The sequence below is a fragment of the Tyto alba genome, unplaced genomic scaffold (genome assembly GCF_018691265.1).
Source record: "Tyto alba isolate M040663 unplaced genomic scaffold, T.alba_DEE_v4.0 Super-Scaffold_33, whole genome shotgun sequence".
NCBI classification, from domain to species: Eukaryota; Metazoa; Chordata; class Aves; order Strigiformes; family Tytonidae; genus Tyto; species Tyto alba.
This window is the reverse complement of record NW_024881308.1, coordinates 17,206,564-17,222,433: the sequence shown is the minus strand read 5'-3', so window position 1 is coordinate 17,222,433 and position 15,870 is coordinate 17,206,564. Positions and strand designations below refer to the sequence as shown.

General features: G+C 62.5%; 1 protein-coding gene across 2 annotated transcripts in view; it reads left to right on the top strand.

The window, feature by feature from the left end:
* Nucleotides 1–1,125: 1,125 nt before the first annotated feature.
* The window catches only part of NOL4L (nucleolar protein 4 like), a 64,777-nt gene continuing 50,032 nt past the window's right edge, over nt 1,126–15,870 (top strand). The window contains exon 1 of one of the 2 annotated variants that reach the window (XM_042800962.1): nt 1,126–1,448. In XM_042800962.1, coding sequence (XP_042656896.1) covers nt 1,140–1,448 — 309 coding nt within the window. In that variant the 5' untranslated portion in view covers nt 1,126–1,139. Of the gene's footprint in view, nt 1,449–14,114; nt 14,403–15,870 lie in introns of those variants that run through there. The other variant, XM_042800961.1, reaches the window with a different exon arrangement.

Here is a 15,870-nt window from a genome sequence, read left to right as displayed (position 1 = left end):
GCTCCGGGGCTGGCAGGATCGCGGCTGCCCCGGGGCCGGGCCCGGAGCGGGGAGGGGGGCGGGGGGGGGGGGGGCGGTTCTCCCGGGCCGGCGGGACAAACCGCAGCCTCTGGGCAACCCGCAACCGAGGGACGCTGCGGGGCGATCCCGACCCCTTTCCCGGCTCCGTCCCGTTCGTTTCAGCACCGTTCCGCTGGGGCGGCCGGACCCCGCCGTTACACCACCCCCACCCCCCCCTCCTTTTTTCTTTTTTTTATTTTTTTATTTTTTTTTTTCCCCCTCGGCTCCTCCCCGGCTCTGCGGCGGCTCGGCAGGTGCCCGCCCCCGCCCCCGCCGGCCCGTCCCGCCGCACACGTGCGCCCGCGCCCCGCCGGCCCTTTGTCTGGGACCGGCACCTGGACCCGCGCCCCCCAAAACCCCCCCCCTCCCGCAGCTCATCCACCCTCCCCTCACCCCCCCGCGGGTACTCCCGTACGGGCCGGGGAGCGGGGAGGGAGGGGGGGTGAGGAGGAGGAAGGAAAGGGGAGGGGGGGGGGCCGGCCGAGCGCATCCCACCGGCAGCGCTGCGGGGAGCGGTGGGCGCGGAGCGGGGGGAGCGGCGGCCCCGGGGCGGGCCGGTCGGGGGATGTTGGGGGGGGGGGCCCGGCAGCGGCAGCGGCCGCTCTAACAGGTGGGATCCCGCTGAGAGGAGGAGGCGGCCGGAGGGGGCGGAGGAGGCAGGGACGGGCGGGCGGGCGGGCGGAGGGAGGGAGGGGGGACGAGCCGGAGCCGCCTGTGATCCTGTGACAGGAGCGGCTGCTGCTGCTGCTGGCGCCGCCGGTGCCTCCCTCCGCCCGGCTCGCCGGGTCGCTGTCCGAGCCCCGGCGCGACCCCCCCCCCCTCCTCTCCCCACCCCGACTTGCCGCGGTTACCCACCCCCTTCGCTCCCCCCCCCCTCCCCTTTCCCCCCCCCTTGCCTTCCCCGTTTCCCTCCCCGCTCCATCCCGGTGGTCGCCCCCGCAGCCCGTCCCGGGCCGCGCCAGCTCGCCGCGCCGCCCCGGCTGCCCCCTCCGCCCGCTCCGGGACAGGGCGCGGGGCCGGGCGCCGCCGCCGCCGCCGCTGCCGCCGCCGCCGCCGCCGCCGCCGCCGCCGGCCGGGCGATGCCGAAGCCGCCGCTGCTGCTGCGGGGGAGCCGCCCCGGGGACAGCGAGCTGGGGCGGCAGTTCCGGGACTGGTGCCTGCGCACCTACGGGGACTCGGCCAAAACCAAGACGGTGACCCGGAGCAAGTACCAGCGCATCGCCGAGGTGCTGCAGGGGGGATCCGGCTCCGGCGGCGGCTCCGGCGGGGGGGAGAAAGGCAAGTTCCAGTTCTGGGTCCGGTCCAAGGGCTTCCGCCTGGGAAACGGCACCAGGGAGGCGACGAAGATGGGTCAAGTGGTGGTATATGTGCCGGTGAAAACGGGAACGGTTAGTGCGCTCCGTGCCCCGGGGGCTCTGTGTCTGTCTGTCTGCCTGCCTGTCCGTGTCTGTCTGTCCTCCCCGGGGGTGCGGGCGGGGGGGGGTGGGATGGGGGGGGGGTGGGGGGGACGGTTGCCCGGGGCGGGGGCGGGCATCCCCCGGGGCCCCCTGTCCCCCGCCACCGCCACTGCCGCGCCGGCCCTGTCCCGTCAGCACCGGGCGGCCCAGCCCCGCCGCGCCGCCGGCCGCCGGGAGCGCGCATGCCCCATGCGGGGCGCGACGCGGGGCCCGGCCGCTCCCGCAGCCCCCGCCGCTCCCGGGGCACCCGCCGCGCCCCCGCCGCCCCGACCCGCCCGGGATGCGGATGGGGGAGAGGCGCCCGCCCGGAGCCTCGCACCTTTCCGCTGACCCCCCCCCCCCCCCCCCGCACCACCCCCCCCCCCCCCCACACCCCCGTCCCCGTCCCATCCGGTGCGGCCGCCGTCCCCGGGTGCTGCCGGCGGGGGGGGGAGGGGGGCGGCGGTGCCCCGCGCCCCACGCCGTGCACCTGCCCCCGCGGGGGGGGGGGGGCGTGGAGGGGGGGGGGGGGGTGGCCCGCGCCGCTGCCCGGTGCTAGTCCCGCTGCCCCCCCCCCCCGTTCCCCCCCCCCCGCCCCGTCCGATCACGTTCGCCCGGCATTTCCCATCCGCCCCACGGCCGGGGACAGGTCTGCAGTCAAGGGCAGAGAGCGGCGGGGAGGGGGCGCCGGCACCCCCCGCCCCCGCCGCCGCGCCCTGCCCGCCCGGCCGCCGCGCCGCGCCGAGCGGAGCCGAGCGGAGCCGAGCGGAGCCGAGCGGAGCCGAGCCAGCCCGGCCCGGCCCGGCCCCCGCGTCCCGCCGCGCTGCCCGCCCCGCCGCGGCCGCTGCAGCCGGTGCCCCGGGGGGGTGCGGGCAGCGGCAGAGCCCGGATTAGGGCAGCCCCCCCCCCGCCGCCCCCGCGGGCCGCCGTCCCGGGAAACTCCCCCGCCGGAGCCTCATTGTTCGGCGCCCCGCCGGGCCGGCGGCGCGGGGAGCACCGGCCGCCTCCCTGCCCGCCCCGCCGCCGCCCCGGGCTGCCCCGCCGCCCCATTGTTCCCGTCCCGAGCGCGCCCCGCTCCCCGGCGCGGAGGGAAACGCGCAACTTTCGCGGCCCCCGGCCCTGCGCGCAGGGGTGCGCCCGGCGCTGCCCCGGCCCCGCTGCCGCCGCGGCCCGGGGGGGGCCGCCCCGCCGGGGACCGCTCCGGGCCGGCGGCCACCGAAGGGCTCCGGGAGGGACATTTTTTTTTTTTCTTTTTTTTTTTTTTTTTTTCCTTCCCCCCCCCCCCCGTCCCTCCCCTCCTCTCCCCGCTGCTGCTGCTGCTGCTGCCGCTGCTCTAAAGGGTGCAGTGTTTTCTGTGCACACACAGACTCCAGCATTGATGTGGCTGGAGGATGCTTCCATTGAGGGCAGCCCATCTGTGGCAAATGCTTCTAAACGCACTATTTACCTCCCATCTGGTCTGCCTTATTATTGGGGGGAGGGGGAAGGGTCATTATTTCTCCCTTTCCCTTCGTGGTGCTCAGAGGCTCCTTTCTTTCTCCCCTTGCAGCCCCCCTCCCCCATGCCATGCCCCAAAAAAATTCTTTGCAATTTTTTTTTGAGACCTCTTTGCAGCCCTCCTCTCCTGCTTTCCCCCCCCCCCTCCCCGAGAGCTCCTGCCGAGGGCGGATTAGGAGTGGTACCCCCTTCCGCAGATACAGCACTTCCCCCGGGTCCTCTCCATCTAGCCGGCGACTCTATCCCAGATCTTCCAAATGCTGCAGAGTCATGGTACCCCAGAGAGGCCGAGCCAGACTCCCTCGACCCTGCTGCTAGCTAGACGCCCCCTCCCCTTTGTCCGGGAGGGAGTCCCTAGGGTCAGCAGCTCAACGAGGCCGGCGCAAGCCCCTGTATTCCCAAAGGGCTTCTGCACAGATGAAGTTTCAGCCAGGAGCCTGTCTAGGCCCCCCGCATCTTCTGTGGCAGAGTCCCTGCAGGCTACAGATAGGAGATACACCCAGGCTCCGGTAAACCAACAAACAAAAAGCAGGCATGCCCTCGGGGGAACAACTGAATTTTCCGAGGGGCAATAGGGCTTATTTCCCAGCGCCCGCGGTGCCTGCCGGACGCTGGGGCTGGCGGCGCTTTGCAGAGCTGTAGGGAAGGTCAGTCATCGCGCGCCCCAAAATCCTCCGGCGCTGGGGCTGTGGAAGTTGTTGCCCCCCTGGCCCCTCCGGCCCGGCCCTCCCAGCCCCACCGTGCCGCTCTGCCCGGAATCCCGGGGGCCGTTTCAGACGGAGGCAGTTGCTGCCTTTTGGTTTTGCCTGAAGTGGCTCTCAAATTTAGAGATAACTTGACAGGGATTTTCTTCAGCTCCTGATAATTCAGCGCTCTCCTCGTCCTCGGTGGTTTGGGCTGGGTTTGTGGGTGTATTTCATTTCTCTCATGCATGCAGTCAAATAATTCACAAAGCTGATACGAGCCTTTTGCTCGACAGTAAAACGTGTATTCTGGTTTAATGCCTGTTCAGCTGCTTTTCCCAAATACTTCTGGAGCGGCGTTTCGGTTGCTTTCTCCCGGCTGTGCTCCTCAGCAACCCGATACGGCTCGTCCTGTCCGCCCGTCCTTCTCGGAGCACATCTGCCGGAGGAGCAGCGTGCTCGGGACTGTCCCACGGCTGAAGAGACAGGCAAAGCGCCCGCAGCCGGGCTGCGGCGGAGGGGGAGGCGGGGGGGTGCGCGCCGCTCTGCTGTATCTGCAGGTCGCTACAGGAAATCCGAGGTACTGGGAGTGAAAGCTAGAAGAGAGGTGGTAAAGAGAGCGTAGAGGGCAGCAGTGGGGATAAGATCTTTCCTTCCCCTGACAGGTCTGGGGCCACTCCTCCTCTGGAAAAAAAAAAAAAAAAAACAAAAACCAAACCCCAACAACCAGATAATCCCAACCCCAAAAAATAATAACCCCCCGGTAGAGCTGTTCCTTTTGTCTTACTCATCCTGAGCTGGTTTATGTATTTTTTTGCACATCTGTAGTGAAAAACATAATTAGGATGTGGTTATTATTTTCTCTCCCGAGTAACTTTCCCTTGCCCTCCTCCAGGCCTCTCATCAGAACAGGCCTAATCAGATTTGGGTGGCTTGAGAGCTGGGACTGTGCGCTGAGAAGGGGGCATCTGCCTTAGGTGGTGGTCAGAGCAGATGGTGGTCTTCTCAAAGAATGCACTGGGAATAGGAACAGCAGTGCGGACGGATGTCTGGCACAGAGACTGTTCAGATTTCTTTTTCCCAGATGAACGTCCCAAAGATGCTGGACATTTAACACATACAATTAAAAAAACCCTACGCGGATAACCACGCGAGGTTTGGCAGTGTAGGACACTGTTGTCTGACAGCCCTGTTCACGTACGGGCTGGATGCTGCATCCTTTAGGTCAGGGAGTTGGAAAAAAAAAACGCGTTTAGGGCTGTACTGAGGAGGAGGAGGAGGGTATCTTTGTGTGCTGCCGCAGCACAGACAATGGATACAGCCCAAAGTGCCCAGATCTGCCCTTTTTCATGTGGCCAATGCGCACCAAGGTGTAAACCGCCTCGTTAGGTGCGGACTGGAGCGAACCCCAGTGCTGGATGCGCAGCGCTCCCCCCTTCTCCCCAGGTTTGCTGAGAACTGTGGGAGAATTTGCTCATGACAAGGTGCTAAGACGCAGTTCATTAGAATCTCGTGTCCCTCTTGTCCTAAGCATTTAGCATCATTTAGACAGTTTTTCTCATATGAATGTAGAGTGAGATGGAGACACGGCGCAGGGAAACGGACGGGGCTTTGGTGGCAAGGGGGGCTGCGGATGGCTTTGGCTGGCGCGGGGGGTGTGCGGGGTGGGGTGTGGGGGGGGGGGGGTCGGCCTCAGACTTCGGTTCGGGCACGATGTGCGGGAGCGGTTACGCACGCTTCTCGAAATCGGCGTGCGCGGTGGGAGCCTGTCACAACTGGAGTGGCCGCCGGCCTCGCGGGACGGGGGCATCGCGGCAGCCCGTGGCGTGGGCTGGGGGGGGGGGGGGGGGGGCTGGGAAACCCAGCGTCGGGCCGGCCCCTCGGGGGCTCGGGGGGCTCTGCCGTGCTGCCCGCGTTGGAGTTGGCTTTCCCGCTGGTGCGCTGTCCCCCGCAGAGCTGGCACGAGGTTCCGGGGCCCTTGGAGGCGTTACTGGAAGGCGGAGGACATCTGTGCGGGGGCCGGGGGGGGGGGGGGGGGGGGGGGTTGCTGTTGTTGTGTGAGTGCGATTCACCTGCGCTGGCTCACCCAGATGCTCGAAATTATTTCACAATTGTGCCGGGTGGAACTCACCTGAGGAAAGGTGCTGTAGCGGGGGAGCGCTAGAAAGAGAATTGGTGAGACCAAAAAGCAAAATGGATGGAGGCCTTTCACCGAGGGCAGGAGAAGCACCACATGAGACACGGGATAAATCTCGCAATGCAGCCTACCCCTCAGTCCGGTTTAGCTCCAGAGACAGGGCGTGCTGTGATGTGAAGCCTCGGGACAGCACAGCGCAGTGGCAGAACGCTCGAGCTGAGGCGCCGGGCATGTCGGAAGGATGCTGCTCCAACAGCTAATAGAGGCCACATTTTTCCTGGTACAAGTACCCTTCAATGCCCATATTCAGTGCCCCAAAAAGCTGCACATCTATAACCTCTAAGAACATTAGTCAACAGAAGGTTTTCACTCTGTGAATAACCACTTAGACTTTCTGTGGACTTCAAGTGATAAAAAAAAAATAAATCAAGACCATTCAGAAGAGCCTTAGACAGGGCAAATGGGCCTGAGGGTATTATCTGAGAAATTGTCTATTACTTCTATAGCACTAGCCTTACTTAGAGCATACAGAGCCTTCACCTGCTATGAAATAGCCAACCCCCGAGCACACGGGGCAGTGCTGGCTCCTCCGAGGAGCTGAACCCGTGGCACGTTTACATTTAAATGTGTGTTTAGGAGACTGGCACGATGCTGGCCCAGCTATGTGGTCCCATCCAACCCAGTCTAGAGAAAGTGTCCTTCATCAACATCTCTTCCAGATTCAGCTCCAAGTTCGCACAACATCAGTCGCAGCTTTTACTTCTGAAGCTGCTCGGGGTAGGAGTCGCGACACCCAGTCCTCCGGGCCTGAGAGCTGGCTTAAGCTCACCAGGCAGCAGCAAGAACCTCCAGTACCTTTGCAAGGTGAATTTAAAGAGCTCTGACGATCTGCAGTTACACAGACTGGCAGAATGAAGATCCTTGCTGAGCCAGGAGCAGGAGATCTGGCAGCAGAGCCCGTTCCCAGCTCCTGCCCACTCCCACCCCTTCGGGACAGCCTGCTGAAGCCGCTTCGATGGATTGGGGAGGGGGGGGAGAAGCCAGCATCTAATTCAGTCCTTGCTTTACTTCTGCCAAGATTACAAGCCTGATCATAAGGCAGCCCCAGCGTGGTCGTTAGTATTGTGGCACGGCACACGTGGCGCAGCTCAGCCGGAGATGCCACCAGCCCCAGCCAGCCCCAGCCTCAGGGACTGGCTTTGGTCACCGGCGCTCGTGAGACCTGGAGTCACATCAGCAGAGGTGCCGCATCCCACCGCTCCTCCCGGCCCCAGTACACGTCTGACTGAACAGTGTCTAAAAGAATAATCTCTCTACCATCTACACTGTCCATCCTACCTGATTCCAGAAACATCAATGGCATTGCTGATCAGAGAGGAACAGCATTATTGGGATAACTTTCACCTGAAAGGTATCTCCCTCGCCCCACAATTGCATTCAGATTTGTGGGTCTTGGTGGGTGTTGCTCCGAAGAAGGTAGAAAAGCAGGCAAACGAAGCGCAGCTCTGCAAGGCCTTGTTAAATGAAGCTAAAATGGGAAGGAAAGAAACGCGGGTCTGATGAGGTGCCGTTGTTGCGGCTCTTCAGGTTGCATCCCACCTCTGCGAAGGAAAAGAGGGGCCTGAAGTAACGAGGAGCTGGGAGGACAAGGCTTTGCTCCCCTCTCCTGCGGGCCGGCACGCGGAGGGGCTTGCTCTGCAGGGAATTGGGGTGCTGACGAAGGCCAGCGGCAGAGCCCCGCAGAGGTGGCCACGCTCCCTTCAGCGAGAACTTTCTCAAGAATCTCTTTGTCCGAACCATTCTCAGCAATAATCGCCTGCTAGTATAATTTCTTCAGTTTTGTTTTTGCCATTACGTTAGGCCCGATATGAGCAGTCTGTGAAGGAACTTACGCTGTGGACAAACAAATGACAGAGAAACCACAGAGGCGTGGAGGAGCATCGATGGGGTGGCCGTTCACCCGGCCCGTGTGGATGCTCTGGCTTCACAAAACCTTGTCTGCATTGCCGTGACAGAGGAATGCATATTCATATCTCTTTCTTTAGTGCAAATTAGCAATTACCTTTCCCTGGTCTTATATTAGCTGTGCCTACCTCTAAAGAATTGCATCAAGATGGGCCCAAGCCACCACTGAGTTTCAGCGCCTGGTTTAATTAGCTGATTGCAGCGAGGGCAGGTACCTGTTGGCCAAAATCGTCATCTTTGTCGGAACGCTGCTGATTCCCACTTTTATGGCTGGTGCGAAAGAGTAGCAGTTTATTGGAGGAGAAATACCTGCAGACTGTATGTGCGTGTAGAGGGGAGCAGGCCGTAAGAGCAGAGGTTTGGCGTAACGGCTTCTTTCCCGCGTGTCTGAGACGAAGGCAGCGGCCGCTGGGGGTTGAGCGGAGGCTGGTGGTTGTGTGACCGGCGCGGCACAGGGCCTGTCACAGAACCACAGTCGGGAAGCCGAGACGCCGCGTGGATGGTTTCTCTCTGTCCTTGCTCTGCTTCGGCTCGGCAGCCCAGAAGGACGCGTTTCCCTTCCGACACACAGGCAGAGGCGTGCCGGCGGCTCGGACCGGCCCGCTGCTCGCCGAGAGGGACGGGGTGTCCTGGCGAAGACGGGGTAACTCAGCCTCTGTGGCCCAGAGTCTGGGCTTTCCGCTTGCCAGATAGAGAGATGGGTCTGTGTTATGGGAGCCTCTGAGCTAAAAACGAATTCAGAAATTAATTCAGACTCATCAGACCCCGCCCCCCCCCGAGAAAAAAGGGGAATAAGGTTTGGGACTCCTGGCTTGGCTTGCATTTGGAGAAGGGGCCTCAAAGCAAACCCTGGGTCATCCGTGCTGCCGAGACATCCAGAACCCTCTGGGTTTCGGTGCTGCAAGGACCGTCCGCGTTGGTGCCCAGGTACCGACAGGGCGTTCCAGTTTGCAGTCTCGCAGCACTGGGACAAGCAGCCAGCCCAGGGGAGCTGGTCCCCCGGGGACGCTTTCGGGTTTGTCGTTCCCATCGTCAGCTCCCCGCGCCGCGGCCGGGCGTCGGTGCCGGGCTGGGAGGAGGCCTGCCTGCCTCCGCTCACCTGCGCTGGGTGTTTTGATCTGGCAGAAAGCCCTTGAGCTGGTGACAAAGGTCTGGATGTGGGCTGGAAAGTACAGTCCTGTCTCTTAGCAACTGGTTCCTACCTCTGAGCTCTCGGAGCCGTGTGTGGGACAGAGAGCATCAGTCACGCTCCTGCTGCAGCAGCAACGCGCCGAGGAGGGGATGGGGGATCAGGCCGGCTCCAGCCACCGCCAAGACGCTTAAAGAAGCTCAGGCATTTCTAACACAAGCAGTCATCTGTGAGTCCTAATCAAAGCTTCGGTTTAATTGCTTTCCTCGTGCCCTTCTCTGCACGGGGAGCGCAGCGCGGATTGGCTGGCTGCGGCGGCTGCCTGCCAGCTACCTCGAGAGGCTGCTCCGCACTGCCCCGGCTTTTTTGGTCACAGGGGTGGGGACCGGGGAGGGAGGAGGAAGAGGGAGGACACGGCCCATGTATTTCTAGAAAAATTAGATGTCATAGGGTCCTTCCCTGAACTCCTCTGCCACAGCGCTTGGGAATCCCCTGTCCCTCTTACAGACATTTGCATTGCTATTTTCTCTCTCGGTGCTCGGTTCTGCTGTTTCACCCTCGTGTTTCCTCCTCCAAACCAAAAGCAACCCCTCTCTGGTGAGCGTTTCTCAGAGGCTCCCATGCCAAGCACTGTTTCATAAACATTTGCACAAATCCTCTGCTTTGTCCTCCTAATTAACCATCCAATTGGCCCCCAATGGAGCCTTCACCTCTCCTGTGAAGATTCTGCTTGCACAGATTATAACCTGTCAGCTGCCAATTTATTCCTCACACAGAGGGCAGGTTATATTAATTGTCTGGCTTCCCTGCCCCGTTTGGTTCACCCTCCCTTTTTTCTGCTCCCAGTAGCATCCCTGTTTGGTGACACAGGCTCTCAGAAAGCCGGGAGGACCCAGATGCGAGGCAGCTCCGTGTGACCCGTGTGTCCAACCCGCGGTGATGCGGCAGTTGGAGCAGATGTGACGGGACGTTGCTGGCCTGTGTCAGACCTGGGAGAGGGGTCTCTGTGGATGGATTACCGTGGCGGGGCGTTAAACGACGTGCTTGACTTCTGCTCCCCGCTATGTGTAGTTTCAGTCAGGAGCTCAAGAAAACCCACTCGGCCGTCCCAGGTTAATGGGGAATCCTTCCTGGGCATTATTTACAAGTCCAAGCTCGGCTTTTGGAAGAGTTGGGATCCACCTAGTGTGGTTCCAATGGAAACAAGCCAGAATACAGAGCGGGTTTACCCGAATGTGGGGAGAGACCCAAGAGATTTCCATCCGCGTCTCTCCCCTGTGCCCCCCCCGCCTTGCGGCACCGTGTGTGCAGCCCAGAACAAATCCGAGCGCCTGCTCTCATCGAGGGTAGCTGCCGTGTGTTTCGCCGGGTTCCTGTGCTGGGAAGGAGGGTGATGGAGTCCAGCATGACCGTCATGGCTGGGCACCGTCCGCGTTTCAGGCTCAGCGTTCTTGAACCCAGCGTGCGCTCGCGGGGAGCGGCAGCGAGCGATGTGATGGTGCTGGGGTGTAAAGCGGGAGATCGGCGTTTCCAGGCTCCGGGGCCGGGCTGTGCTGAAGCCGCTGTGGCACGGCACGGCTCGAGTCCTGCAGTGCCCTTACCTGGCGAGGAGGCTGGCTTTGGGGCAGGCAGGGCGTGCAGGCAGTTCGCCCCTCTCGGACGGCTGCCGAGCTGTCAGCATTTTCTAGAGGCTCATCTTGCTGTTCCTGGGGGAGTCTCCGATGGTGGCCCACATGCTCTGGATTGCAGGGGAACAGGGAGCTGACACCAGGATGCCACGCATCCAGGGCTCAGCCTCTCAGCCCGGCCTGACCTTGATTCACTTTGGCATCATTTGTAACTTATTTTACATAATTTTGCTTGCTGCTGACGAGCTGAACCGCTGCTGCTGCTCTGTGCCTCCTCCTCCACGGTTTCATTTTGACATCACCGTGTCCTCGCTGTAGGTATGATGATGTCGCCCGGCTGCCCTAACGCTGCTGGGTCTATTCCCAGGAAGAGCGGGGTCACCTTGCTGTGACAGGTAACCTCAGCACTTCTTACAGTGGCATGTCCCCTTCCAACTTGAAAGATTTTGCTTTGGTGGTGATCCTTTTTAGATTAGTGCCTCGGTGCTGTGGAGATTGCTCACAGCGATAAGTTACTTCAAGGAAGAGCCAGCTCTAAACATGCTCTGAGTTTGTGCTACAGCTATATATTTTCAATATTTTTTAGATTTCTAGTTTTAGATTTCTTTCAGGGTGCTATGGAATGTAAAAGCTCTTCTAATTATAAATGCAGTTTACTGTTTCCCCCCACTTTTTTCCATGCTGGTAGCATGCCCCCCCCAAATCATTTAAAACAAGATCCGAATGACATTAAGAAATTCCTATCCATCTTTGTAGATTTATTGGAAAAAAAAAACCAAAAACAAGATCACATTTTAACTCTGCCTATTTCAAAACAGTAAGAAATACTGCAACATTATAATAACCCTCAAACAGTAATGTCCGTGATACGTTCCCTGCGAGCGAGGCACGGTGTGACACCTCCCGCACGGGCCACGGCACGCCGCAGAGCCGGGCGGTGCGACGGTCCCGGTTGAGGGGTGCGAAGACCACGGCCCCGGGCGGGCGATGTCCCGGGCAGGCCAGGCAGGTGCTCTGCTCACGGGGTCGCAGCAGCCTTTCTCACCAAACCCAGGAGAAACTGTGCTCCCACGGCAGCTTAGGCGGCTCCCCGGCACCTGGTGTGTATATATATATATATATATATCTCCATACATGCATATATTTGTTACCTCTGGAACCGCCTGCTCGCCTGCCCTGTCGCCCTGCCCGCAGCGGCACGCTGCAGGCAGGGCAGCGCTGGCTCCCAGCTCAGCCCCGGCTCCCGTTTACCGGGGAGATAAGCTGGGCTTACCTCTGCGTGCTGGATCCAGCGGCTCCTCCGGCTTCCCCTGCCGCCGCGCAGCCCCGTGCTCGCGGGGAGCCCGCTCTGCTCTCCTGCGCCGTGCAAAATGTCCTCTGCCTCCCCGGGCAGAGCAGGCAGCCGAGGAAGGCTCGCTGCCCGCCGGGCTTCTCCTCCCGCCTCCGGGCAGCCCCGGGATGGAGGGCAGCCCCGCAGCCCCCGCGCCCACCCACCTCCCCTCGGCACCCGCCGGCAAGGCGCCCCGCAGCCGAGCCCGCAGCCCACCTGGGCCCCCTCGGTGGCTGGAGGCAGGGCTGCCATTTCCAGGCTCGCCCCTCCCAGGCCGCCGTGTTTTCATTCCCAGGCCTGGGAGCCAGGAGAGAAATAAGCCAAGGTCAGAGCAAAGGCCTGGACCCATCTCGACGGCTCAGCTGCGGCTGCTGAAAGAGCAGCTCGCTCGTAAGAGGCACCCGTCCCCCGCTGAAAGACATACACCTCAGCTTTGTTTGCCGTCTAAAAATAATGCGCCCGGCTCCCCCTCACAAGGAAGTATTTACTTTGAAAAAAAAAAAAAAAAAAAAAAAAAAGTATTGTGTATGGTTCTGGGTAGAGAAACAATGCGAATGCACCCAGCGCAGGCTGGTGGCCGGGGCCTCGGGCACACCAGCCCGCCGGCTCCTGGCCTGGGTCAGCGTGTAGCTTCGGGAAAATGACTTGTTCTTTGTGCCTTGGTTTCCCCTGGAGAAATGAATTCTCCTGGGCTGGAGCGTCGCTCAGCTCATCAGCAGAGCCGTGGCTGTTTTCACTGCAGTAAGTAGGACTGTAGCTGTAAGTGCAGGATGGGGCTTCGTGTTTGCTTGGTGGTTCGTGCAAAATGGCATATAAATGCTTAGTGCAGAGAATCAGCATCGGCATTTTAGCAACCGCTTTTCCCCCCCTTTTTCAACAAGAAATGATCACAAAAATTTCCCAGCAAAATATTTCCCAGAGAAAAAAAGAGCAAAATCTGTAAGTGAGAGCACTTCCCATATTCTTCTGATGGGTTCTTTTTATTATGAGCAATCCAGCTGACATTGTTCTCAGCCTAGCATCTCCCCAGTGCCTATTTCTAAGGCACGCGCTGTGCCCATGGCATGAGGGACAAGAGGAAGAGGGAAGTTCGAGGAATCGAGCTCTTCTTTCTCCTCGCAGCATTAGCAGAGGGAGCCTGCTGTGGTTTAACATATCCCCCGCAAAAGCTGCTTTCATCCTACACCTAAATACCATGAGGAGTGAACTTCCTAAAGCCCTGGAGAAGTCTAAATATAGAAGCCAATCAAGGGCTGACTTCCCAGAGATGAGAAGTACCAAGAACAGTTTCTTGATCAAAAGTTGTAAGAGTGCATATTGAAATAAAACGTCTGTTTCGGTGCTGAAGCCTGTGCAGAAGGAGTAATTGCAGAGGTGGGCTGTGCTCCGCGCGCTCGCCGCTCCGTCTGCCAGTGGTACCCGCGGCGCCGGAGGCAGCCGGGGAGGCGGTGGGCTGCCCGGGGAGGTGGGCTCGAGGTCCCATCTCTGAAGCACCTGACGGGGATGTCTCTGATGGCACTGCAGGATTTCGTCCCTCGCTGTATGTCGCAGTTTCAGTCCAACTGCTTTTCCCTGTGCGCGTCCGCTCTCCGTTGCAGCTGGTAATTTTTTTTTTTTTTTTCAGAAGAACAAAAATTTCCTTAGAACAAAACACAGCGCGTAGGAAATTAGAAAGGCACCTTAAAGAGAAAAGAGCAGCTGAGATAAAACACAAACCCAAGTTTGCCAATCTCTAGAACAGGTACGTGATGGCAGCTTTGCGCGTGCAGCAGAAGGAATCACCAAGGGCTTACAGTAAGGGCGAGGGACGGCCGATTGCCGCAGGGAGAGCGCTGCCGGGCGTGGGCTGGGGAACCCACGGCCACGCTGCGGGGCCTGGGAACCCTGAGCCTGACGCGGCTGGGGACGGCGGCCGTGCCCCGGGGACGGCGGCGGGCAGCAGGAAGGCGGGCAGAGCGGCCTCTGTGTTGAGGGGCAGCTCGATTTAGGGAGCCCCAAACCTCCCTCTCGGGTGTCCTGGGGATGAGGGTGAGAGCCCTTCCGGGCAGCAGCAGGACATTAAGAGTTGAAGGTGCCCAGAGGCTGCGCGGAGGGAGATGCGGTGGGTGGGAGATCCAAGGACGGATGCTTGCGCGTGGGAAGTGCGAGGGCAGAGGGCCCGCTCCCCGGGCGGAGAGCAGAGCGCAGCCATTATCAGGCAGGGCTCTGCCGGCAGGAAGCAGCTTTTGACTCACAGGAAGCTGAATTTGTCTGGTATCAGCCCCTGGCGCGAAGGCCGGGGCAGCGTTTTATCTGCCGTTGAACAGAGCAGAAGGGGAAGCAATCGGCGCTCCCTCCCATCCCGCTGCTGCTCCGGCACCCCCTGCCCCATGGCCCTCCAGCGTCCCCCCCTCCGAAAAGGGACGTGTCCCCGTGGAGCAGCGAAGAGGGGGCAGCTCCCCAGGCCGCGGGGGAGCTGCCAGAGGTTGCCCGCGCCAGGGCAAAGCCAGGACCCTCCAGGCTGTCGAGCCCAGCCCGGGCAGGTACCGGGTGCTCCGGTGGGTCTGGGTTGAGGCGAGGAGCACTCAGCGCCGGCTCGCAGCTCAGATGAAATCCTCCCAAATCAGGAGCCGGGGGCGGGGAAGGGCTCGCCAGGGGCAGGGAGCCCTTCGCGCGGAGCCCGCGGCTCCTCCCGCGGCTCCCCTCTCCGCGGAGCTGCCCCGGGCTGGGAGTCTGGTTTCGCGCGGGGCGCTGGCAGCTCGCAGGGGCGCGGGGTGGAGGTCACGGCGGGGCAGCGCGGCGGGGATCGGGTGGCAGCAGCCGGCCTCCGGCCCGCTGCACCCGCGGGGAGCCCACTTTGCCCGTCGGCGCTCCGTTTTTTTCTTTTTTTTTTTTTTTTTTTTCTTTTTTGGCTCGCCAGCCCCGCCGGTTGATGACGGCTCTCGCACGCAGGGCGAGCGGCTGGGGAATGGCTGCGGGGACCCGGGTGGAGGAGGCCGGCGGTGAGGGGAGCAGCGGGCAGCGCCCCGTCCCCGCGGGCCGGCCCCCCGCAGCCCGGAGCCCCGGGGCGGGGGCTCTGCCCGGGGCCGGGCCGGGGGGGGGGGGGGGCAGCGTGAGGAGGAGCCGGCGGCGGCCGCGGCCCGGCCCGGGGGAGCGGATTTAGCGCCGGGAGCGCTCGGCCCCGCCGGTTGCCATGGTTACCCCGCTACCTGCCGGCGGGCCTCAGCCCGGGCCGGGCGGCGGGGGGGGCCTGCCCGCCCTTCCCTTCCCTTCCCTTCCCCTCCTTCTTCCCTTCCCCTTCCCTCCCCTCCCGCCGCTCCTCCCTCCCTCCCCGCCGCCGCGGCAGATGTCACGGCCGCGCCCGGCTCCGGGGGCTGCGGGCGGCGCTGGGCGCCCTCCCCGTCCCCTCCCGCCCAGCCGCGGCCTGCGGAGCGGGGGAGCCGGCGGCGGTGCGAGCAGGCCCCGGGGGTCGAGCGAGCCGGAGGGAGGGAGGGAGGGAGGGAGGGAGGGAGGGAGGGAGAGCGGCTGCCGAGAACAAAGATGCCGGGGCAGGGCGAGCGCTGCCAGCGCCATGGCCGGGCCCCGCGCCTGTGGTGGCGTGGCCCGTCCTCGTGCCTCACGCCGGGGCATCTTCCCCCGCCTGACATGGCTGTCGCCTCCCGGCGCTCCTCGCCCGGCACGCCGGGCTGGGTGCTGGTGGGCATTGCTCATGGGGTGGCGAGGAGACCCCGGCCCAAACCAGCCGGGTCCTGGCACCGCTCTGGGCTCTAAATAGGGGCTGCTCGCCCGAGAGCAGGAGGTGGTTGAGGGGCGGGAGAGCGGGAAGCGGGGGAGCTGAGGGTGCCGGGGGTGGCCGAGGGTGCTGGGGGTGGCCGAGGGTTCAGGGGGTGGCCGAGGGTGCCGGGGGTGGCCGAGGGTGCTGGGGGTGGCCGAGGGTGCCGGGGTGGCTGAGGGTGCCGGGGGTGGCCGAGGGTGCCGGGGGTGGCCGAGGGTGCTGGGGGTGGCCGAGGGTGCCGGGGGTGGCCG